At 36.5% G+C, this 9,875-nt stretch overlaps 1 protein-coding gene across 2 annotated transcripts in view; it reads left to right on the top strand.

Annotated features, from left to right (window-relative positions):
- The first annotated feature begins 44 nt into the window (after positions 1 to 44).
- Positions 45 to 9,875, top strand: part of LOC121863758 (kelch domain-containing protein 10-like) — a 43,071-nt gene continuing 33,240 nt past the window's right edge. For both annotated transcript variants that reach the window (XM_042362527.1, XM_042362528.1), the window contains exons 1-5: positions 45 to 198; positions 2,874 to 3,019; positions 6,937 to 7,095; positions 7,456 to 7,536; positions 8,767 to 8,918. In XM_042362527.1, the coding sequence (XP_042218461.1) occupies positions 120 to 198; positions 2,874 to 3,019; positions 6,937 to 7,095; positions 7,456 to 7,536; positions 8,767 to 8,918 (617 nt within the window). In that variant the 5' untranslated portion in view covers positions 45 to 119. The remainder of the gene's footprint in view (positions 199 to 2,873; positions 3,020 to 6,936; positions 7,096 to 7,455; positions 7,537 to 8,766; positions 8,919 to 9,875) is intronic.

Below are 9,875 nucleotides of genomic sequence, written 5' to 3'. Positions count from 1 at the left end.
TGTGCTACGTATAAACATTTATATTTATGGTAACTAGGTAGTTCGCTTTCCCGCACTTGTGATTGGTGGATGGCTGAGAGGTGTCCTGCGGCTGGTGTCTCGATGACGACCTCGCACAAATGTCAACCTGTAAAGGAACATATAAATTTAAACCGCTGGTATTTCATCCAGTGAGGCCACGGGGTAACCTCAAAGATGGTAAGGGCTTTATGAATATAAAAACAAAATGCAATTATAAAACTAAAGAAGAAGTGCAGGCTTAGTGTGGCTAGTGTTAGAGGCTAATGATTGATCAAGCTAAAGTAGACAGACATGAGAAGATATCAGATGAGGGAGAGTTAACTGTGTATATAGTTAAGTTACATAAATGGGAGAACAAACATCACTAGACACATCATAACCGTATCAAGAGATTTAATGTTTGGCAAAACTAGCACAGTACTGTACAGTAAATGGAATCCTGTTGTTACTGAACTTCTCACATCAATATATATTACAGGATAGGGGGTAAAGATTCCTTGTAGTTACATCACAGAGCTTCATATTTTATTTGTATAGAGAGAAAGAGCAAAAACAAGAGGCAGTGAAAATTATTCCGTGACCGGTAAGTTCCTACTAATGCGATTTTACCGTGAGTGCGCTCTGATTGGCTAATCATTCATTACCGGTGAACAAAGCGATAACTATATTTGACCGTGACAAGTGACACTTGGCATTTATTTCGCTGTGAGTTGATCATTGTGTAGCTGTAAACATACTTAACCATATTTCTGTTGTGCATGGAAACTTATCATTATAAAAGAGGCGACATTTACTAGAACCTAATAGAACCTGACCTAACCAACCTATCTAACCTTACCAAACTTCCTAGCCTAGGAAGTACTTCGCCAATCAGAGCTCACTCATGGTAAAATAGCGTTAGTAGGAACTTAGTTGGTCACGGCAAAGTATCCACTACAAAAACAAAAGTTAATGTCTGAGAACACTACCACCAGAAGGAGTTGATTGATCTTGTTCATTTTTTCCACAGATGTTCATATTATTATACTGTACTAAGTATTTTAAAAGAGGCAACATTTACTAGAACCTACTATAACCTGACCTAACAACCAAAAAAACCTACCTATCCTTATCTAATTTCCAAGTTGGGGGCTCTGCCCCCAGAGCCCTTGCCATATTAAACAGAAAGTATACTTATTTTGATATCTGGTACCAATGAAAGCAACTTTGTTGGAGCATCATGGTGTAATTTTATATATTTTATGGACATGATAGTATGCTCAGACTGAGCGGGTCGGTTGTAAACAAACAGATGACACATGGTATTTATGGTAAATAATTAATTTCTTTGTTTACAAACCACATAGAGACATCATTTTAGTGTCATTTGATCAGTTTTTCACCATGTTTTACCCCAAAATTGCCCTCATCCTTCATGCCCTGCCCACTACAGGTGATTTATAATCATAGAGAAAAACGAAAAAATAAAAATAAAATGATCCCTGCAATTAAAAAAAAAAAGTCACCTCTTTTAAAATAGTACTGTACTTATTATACGGATAAGAACATTGTGGAAATATGAACGAAATATAACAACTTCTGGTTTATATTTTTCGAGTATTTTGGACTTTTCAAAAGTACACGGGTTAATATTCCTCTTCTAGTGCTTTTGACTACCTTAAATGTTTTATTTTTTAATTACGAATCAATATTTAAGAGTAACGCTTCTTGTGCAAATGCTTAGTTTTTAATACATTTACCCTAAAAAATTAGGTTAGGTTGCATAAGTGATATCCCCATTAGCCTGCACAATTGGTGCAGAGCAGTTCTGGGGATGATAGATTTCCAGGTAACAAGACGAATCTCTCAAACCCGGAAAAATCCCTTATCCCCTGAATTTTGCCCGGTATTGGGAAAATTTCTTGGAATTTTCCAGAATGACAGATTATTTCATCCTTGGAATTTTTACTCCCAGGCCCGGAAAAATAAATTTTGAGAGTTTCTGGAACTTTTCTTGGAATATTCAGAAAATGTGCCTGATTTTCAACCTCAGAAAACCGTGCAGCACTAGATGAGGTCGTGCTGGAAAATGCTTGGGAACCCCTGATTTATGCAATAAGTAAAGTAAGTCCTGGCTTAATGTCGTGGTTACTTTCTTGAAAATCACAACGTTAACAGAAACAATGTTAATGGAATAAATTTTCCTCATAAGAAATAGATAATATACACTAGTTATGTTCCCCAGCCTCCCTTTGCCCCATAAAATACATTACATATACATCAATTCAATGGAATTTTTAGAGAAAATAGTATATAATTTTACATTAAAAAAAATAAACTAAATCATTTTGTATTGTGCTCACTGATGTCCATCTAATAACAGGTATCGGGTAGAAATGGATGATTACAATACACGATTCTTAAGATTTAGAAGCCCACCTTCCTCCCTTGGTTAAATTATGTCTGGTCAGTGGGAACTAAAGTGTGAGTGATCAACTAGACCTCAATTTACTTGGATTCATTTCGGCTTTGTTGAACTTGTTTGGGTTTATAAACAGCTTAGCCCATTACCATGGCAAATGAAAGTTGCTCTGTACTCAGCCATGAATAGTCATACAGTAGTTTTAAATAGACCTTCAGTTCTTTGAAACAACCACTGTTTCATTAGAGAGTATCTAAGAAGATTAATAGACTCACACTGGTTGATGCAAGGAGGTCTTGTCCAAGGTCTTGAGGAACCCCTGCAAGTGATCCTGTATTACAATAGCTACTGGTACCTGGATTTGGGAGCATAACACACTGTACATGCATTGTATAAGATATTGAGTGCTTGCCTGAATTGCTTAATGGCTAACATTATGTCTTTTGACCAGGTACACCCTTGCCAATGCCAAGAAGTGGTCATCGCATTGTTTGTCATGGACTCTCTTTCTATTCATTTGGTGGCTACAACCCCAAGATAACTACAAATGAATATTTAGATGACACCTGGCAGAGAACTCACCCATTATTCCAGGAGGTTAGTACCGTATTGTTCTGTATTTGGTTTGGTATTACATTTTATTTCTTTTAATGCATTGAATGAATGTTGGGTCTACCTCTCAATTTAATTTTGCTAAATCCAATGTGCATAGCTTGTATATAAAATTAATGGCTTTTGTATGCACAAGGGTTATCAGAGTGTGGCACTGAACACAATGTGATGTAAAATATAAACCAAGCTTAAACTAAGAAAATTTGGGTAGTTTTGGTCTGCTCTCATAAATGGTTATTTTGTACATTTGATATCCATACTGCCTACCGTATTTAGGAAAATTAGGAATTTAGAGTTAGACATGGGTCAGTAGCCACAGGTTTTGGCCCTTATTCTGCTTTATAATACTGTAGATCCAACAAGTGTTCAAATGATAGTGTTGAATGAAAAACTATTTTATTTCTAACATCTTGCTAATACCTGTACAGTAGTTAAATTTCTATATAAATTAGATAGAAGTGAGTTAGTGTGTAACCATTGTTATGGTAATTACAATATCTTTTGCTTTACAAGAATAATGATAGACTGAAGAAGTATAGGTATTGCTCGCTTATGAATGGGTTAGAATTCCTCCAAAACTTTTGTTAAATGAATTTTTGTATCTCAAATAACAGAACACGTGGGAAAAATAGGGTTTGGTTCCCCAGTGACAAGAAAACCCTAAAATCATACCCCAAAACATGAAATCAGTTCACAAACAAAAACAAAACTACCCAACTAATGATAAATATTATGTAATTATGTACTGGAACTTAATACTGTACCTAACACATTAATTTTATTCATTTTTTATTATTCTTAAAGTACTGTATAAATTTGGGACATTACCTTATGGGAGGGGAGTTAGGACTCACAACAAGGGGGTGAAGAGGGGTGGGCTGAGTGAGGGCCTTTGCTCAGAGAGATGAGGAGTGTTGTGCACCTCATCACTGGTGTCTACCAAGGACACCAAAGTCACACCAGAGGTGGAAGGAGTGGAAGAAAGTCTGCTGGTAGAGGGAGTGGGCCTGGAAGCTGAAGATACAGGATACAGTTTGAAGAAGGAGGATGTGCTGGATTGTCTTGCCTCGGATATGTCTCTTCACACTAAAGGCAACTGCACCATTCCTTTCCCTGTGAAGGTCTTTGATACAGAAAACTCAAGCCCCTTTCAAATGAGATTGAGGCCCTCACTAACAACCTTGAGAGTGATCCGGCTTTAGAGGAAGCTCCTCTGGTTTGTCCTCCTCTTCTTCATAAAGTCTTTGCTGCTGAAGCTGCATGAGTTCTTCATTGGTAAGGTTCTGGCTGTATGACTAGAGCAGAGCCAAGATGTCCCCCCTGTCCACCTTCCCAAACCCAGCCTCCTGAGCAAGGTTAACAGTATCCTGTTGCACTTGTCTGACATCATCTAATCCTGCAAAATTATGCATGCAATTAGGGTCAAATCTTGTTAATTTAGGGAATTTATATAAGTTAATTTTCATATCTCAACATCTGTTAAGTAAGGGATACCTGTATTACATCATCTTCATTAAATGAGATTAGTAGTGTACAATCACTCATAAAAGTTCATAGAGGTCAGCCAGTCTTTGGGTCCATCTGAGCTCTCCCCCTCTCTGGACGGTGAGTTTGAATGTTGGCCACATGAGCATTGGTTTGATCATTGTTCCAATTAGTTAGCGGGGAAGAGGCAGTTGGTCACTTTGTGACCTCAGTTTCCTGCTGTAATCAAAGTTGTCTTAAGATTGCAAATTTTGTATTTATAGGTTAGGTTAGGTGCTTGAGACATCACAATTGCAGTCGATGTAACATTTTTGTTGTGTTTATTAAAATTGTTGTAATGAGTCTAGTATTAATTACAGTAAAAATCAAATTTTGATACTAAAAACATTAATTTTTACTGTTTTCCCCGTCACAATATATGTTTGCTTCACACAGCAATTTAAGGCAAGAAAATGTAGCAACTGATATACAGTAAGGCATTCATTAATGGTCTATGTATTCCCCAAGGAAATTTTTGGAGTTACAATATATGAGAATATGGTTCTCTACTACTGTACATGGTTACCGGTATATACTGTACTGATTTAATTATGAAATTGGGATAGAATGATGCCTGACAGGATACATGTGACCAATACTGTGCAGACAAGAGAAAGTCTTTTCTCCTCACTAATTTGAACCATTGTTGAGTAACTATGAGAATAACATTACCAGTTTGCAAAATGGGCTTTATCTTGATATAGGTAGAGTGCGATAAAGGAAGAAAATATTACTGTATGCTATTTTTATTGATTAACAGCATACTTCTGTGTTATACTAGGGAACCATTTATTGATTACCATGGTATGAACTGAAACACACTAAGCAGGTATCTGATGAGAGTGGAATGCCCTCTGGCCTCACCCTCCATGGAGGTTAAACCTTCATATTGTATCACACAAATTAGAATGTGTAGACAGATATACTGTATGACCTAAGATTATAACCGTGTGACAGACATAATCTTATCCGACTTAGTCGAAGAAAACATACACGGTTCCAACTTCCAATGTGTGTTTTCATGAGTGTGTGTGTGTTGTCCCATGAACAATACACAGACTCAATGTCCAGAGAGGGGAAGAGATTAAACAGACCTTCCTACTGGCTGACTTCCATGAACTTTTATTATGAGTCACTAGACATAAAGGTAAATGGAACATGAAGCAAATTTGAACAATTTGAGAAAGTCAATACCCAGAACTGTACATATACTGTTAAACAAGTTTTGAAGGATTTTTGAGAGGACTGTGGTACTTGTGTGAGCTAAAGACAGACCAACCAGTGTGAAGACAGACATTACTGGGTATATCACATCAAATAGATATTAATGCAGTATTTGCTATCACTTCAAGTGTGATGTTTCGTCTAATGTTATAATTTCCAGAAGATCGTGTCACTTAAAGAAAACAAATTTTCTTCCCCCATTGCTGCCATGGAGCGGGGTGTTAAAATGAAAAGTGTACCGTAAAACCTCCATAATTTGGAGTACTGTAATAGGGGCTCTGCCCTTGCCGAAATAAAGCAAATTCTAAATTATGATAAATTGCAAACAACAGTTTACTTTAGTTGTATTTTATCAAAATTTTTGTGCATACTGTAGTATTAGTAACAACAATGATTTAGTACATTTCAAAAAATTAGGTTAGGTAATAAGCTAATCTTCTTTGCACTTCATAAATATGGCATTTAGACCAGTGTGTGTAATCAATAAAAGTGTTTTTTACCTTTATATATTACACTTCCATCACGTGTGTAACCACAATGTTAAACGGGGGATACCTGTGCCCTTTTTTATTATGTGAGAGATCAAATCAGTCTTGTGCAGCTAAACATGTGAAATCATGTTCTGTACCACTTCCTACCTCACAGTACAATGGTACTGTGTCAAATCTGCTTATCTGTGTAAAATTGTTTGTGTCACTAACCTGTCTATCATGAAAACAAGCCTGCCAACATGTGAGTTGGTGAGAGTTGCCATATTACAGGTACCACTTAAATTTGGCAGGCACCAAGCCTCACACGGCCTGCCACTGATTTGTCAGACTCCCTTTCACGGAACAATTAGTTGAGTAAATATTCCAGAGATTTATAGACAAATATATAAATATCTCTTACAAATGGAAGAGTTCATTCATAGAATTCCACACTTTACTACATTAGGGTTGTCAGGTACCACCAACCAAACACTGCATGTGTACCAAGGTTCACTTGTCCCTCAATTGTACTTGAGGTTCATCACTGAATTTTTCCATTCAATTTATGGTTTTACAATACGTACTGTGCTTAAGTAGGCTTACACCATGCATATAATTTACCTTTTCTTAGACTGACTGTATGTACAAGTATTATTTACTTTTGTTTTTCTGTTTTCTATAAAGTTATGGCAATTCAACACAGTCAACAGCACATGGACAAGAATTGAAGGTACAGGAGGAATGCCTGAAGAATTAGCCTCTCATTCTGCTGTTCAGCTTGGACCCAACATGCTCGTATTTGGAGGAACTGCCATGCCATTTGGGGACTCTTCTTCAGATTCAGTATGGAGATTACATGATACATTATTTCCTGACTTTCATATCATAAATGTGATGTTACATGTTTTTGGTTTGCTGAATTTATTTGTAATATTTTTGCTCATGGCAAATATGTATGTGGTACTGTTTATCCTGTACAGTAGAGCATCAGTCTTTTGCACTTCAGAACTCTGCATTGAAATGTGCTTGGTCCCAAGCATTATAAAATACTTAGACTACTGCATTTATATACTGTAACTGAACAGGTAATTGTGTTTGAAATTATAATGTACTGCATAAATATATTGAAAATAGCCATATTTGTTGGTATTATATAGTATCAGAATGCGAATCAAAGATATGCATAACTATAATAATTTTCAGCTGTACACGTGTCATCTACCTACTGGAAAATGGCAGAAGATTTCCACATATGGAAGAAAGCCAGAACCTATGTATGGACAGGTAGGTGCATTACACACTTCACTTTCCTGAAATTTGTTGTCTACAGTGCACAAAATTAAGCTTCTCTATTGCTCAGTTGGTAGCACTCTGGACTTCTGACTCATGGAACACAGATTCAATCTTGGGTTGGTTGGTTTACTCTGTTGTTGTAAGTGCTGAGTTAGCTATTAATCTTATAGATGTCCCCCATTCATACTTTCATGTCAATACCCTAGGCTAAGCATAACATTTTTGCTTGTGCTTATCACTTCAAATTTTTTTGGAGAATGTCATTACAGGTGTTATGTTAACTAGTATACAGGAGACATTCAGTATTCATGGGGATTAAGGCCCTGAGGTCACTGTGAAGGGTACTGATAGGAAGGTCTTATGGGAAAAGAGGGATGAAGTTCCTAACCCACAAAAATAATAAAACAAAATATGTAAAAGTGTACTGAACATGTGATGATAAAATCGATGATGCCTGCACTAGATGCCACTACAAGTGAATAACCTTTTCCCTTATAATCTGCCTGCCTCGGGTATTTGTTTTTATTAGAAATTCTCAAATGTGTAAAGACAGTGAATATTTAGGGACTTTGGAGGTGCTGTCAAAAGATTATTTGAATGGCCATGCTGCATATGTGAAGATACTATTTGAAAAATGATACAGAAGGAACGAGATTACCGTATATTGGAGATAGGAAACATTAAGAGGTGCAGCACTATGGTAAGTAGGATTTTTTTTTTAAATATTATGGAACAATTAGTTATTAAGCACAAAAGGGAAGTTAGGAGATACCTGTATGAACAAATGGAAGGTAGGATACATGAGACGTGTGATGAAATAGACTGTAGAATATTAGATGAAGCAAAGGTCAATTGAAGTACGGTTGTAAAAACTTGGATGACGTGTAACATGAATTTTTTATTCTTTAAGTGTGTACAGCTGACATATATGATATGAAAGGTTTACTGATTCAGTTGGCTGTATTCTGGTATCTCAACCCCTTGAGATAAGGAGTCAAACCTGTTTCAGGCAAGGTTGCTGACATGTTATACTGCTGTGCTGTGTGGAAAGTTTACTCCCAGCCATGTCAGTGTCTTTGGATAATTAATCATAGGGATTCTTGCCCCACAGATTGTATGAAATGTATTAATATAAGTGTGGCCTCATTATCTACCTACTTATGTACCATGTTGGTATACTTTAATGTTAGATGCCTAATTGAAATAACCATATCATTTCAGGCAGTGTGTCTTAGTGAAGATAAACTATATGTAGTTGGTGGGACCACTGGATTTCAGTACAGCATTGATGTTCACTGCTTAGACCTAACCCAAGGAGTGTGGCAGCAGCTCTCCCCACTTGTTACACACCCTCATGCTAGTCCTGAGGAAAGGTGAGAAATGAACACATACTATTGTATGTTTTATTGAAATCAATTTTTGTTCATATCAAAGTTAAGGTGTTACCTTGGTCATGCTTAGACCACGTGGAAATTAACACTTACTGGGTGAGACAAAACACTGAAACTACATGGTAATCATGGAACACCAGATCAAGGGGGAGGGGGGGGTAGGAAGTCAGAATACAGTACAGTAAAGCCTCGAGTTACAACAGTAAATGTAACCTCCAATGTTGTGGTGTAAGGTGAATTGTAGTATCGTGAATCATTAATAACCATTAAAATAAAGCAATACAATAATAATGAGATGCATTCTCTAGTGTGACCTTTTCTCATCTTTGGTGTGGCTTTTTACCCCTTTTCCCCCCAAGACAGTAAAATTAATGAAAAATAAAAACTATATTCTTTAAATAATGTTTATTAATGCACCTTATACAATATAAATCACTCATAATATGTAGTCACATAAGAGGAGAAGGGTCCCCATGGTTGTTGTCAGTGTTTACACCCATGATGATGGTTCCCATCTGAAACTGAAGAAAATAAGACCCTGGTTGTAGCTGTAGTAAAATTAATGTTAAAAAAAATATGCATGTTTTAGTTAATGTTATTTAATGTACAGTAGAAGTAACCACTGATGGTAAAGAAAAAAGTGTGAGACGGTAGCGGAAGGCCAACGTATGTCTGTATGTGCACTCATGGAAATAAAGCGGCCTTTCTTTTATTAAGAATATGTATAATCCTGGACGAAATTTGTTGATACAGTCAAGGTGGAGGGTGTAGAGTTAGCCTCACCCTTGGTGGACGGCAGATCGTTGTCAGTGATGCCACTTGTGAAAAAAAAAACAAAGCTTACCAGATTTATGTCTGAATCTTTCCAGATCACTTAACAAAATTTTGAGGTATGAGAAAATTATATCCAATTACGTACAATTATTTTAATTATAATTA

The sequence above is a fragment of the Homarus americanus genome, unplaced genomic scaffold (assembly GCF_018991925.1).
Source record: "Homarus americanus isolate GMGI-L3 unplaced genomic scaffold, GMGI_Hamer_2.0 scaffold48354, whole genome shotgun sequence".
NCBI classification, from domain to species: domain Eukaryota; kingdom Metazoa; phylum Arthropoda; class Malacostraca; order Decapoda; family Nephropidae; genus Homarus; species Homarus americanus.
This window is presented reverse-complemented; position numbering and strand designations above follow the sequence as displayed.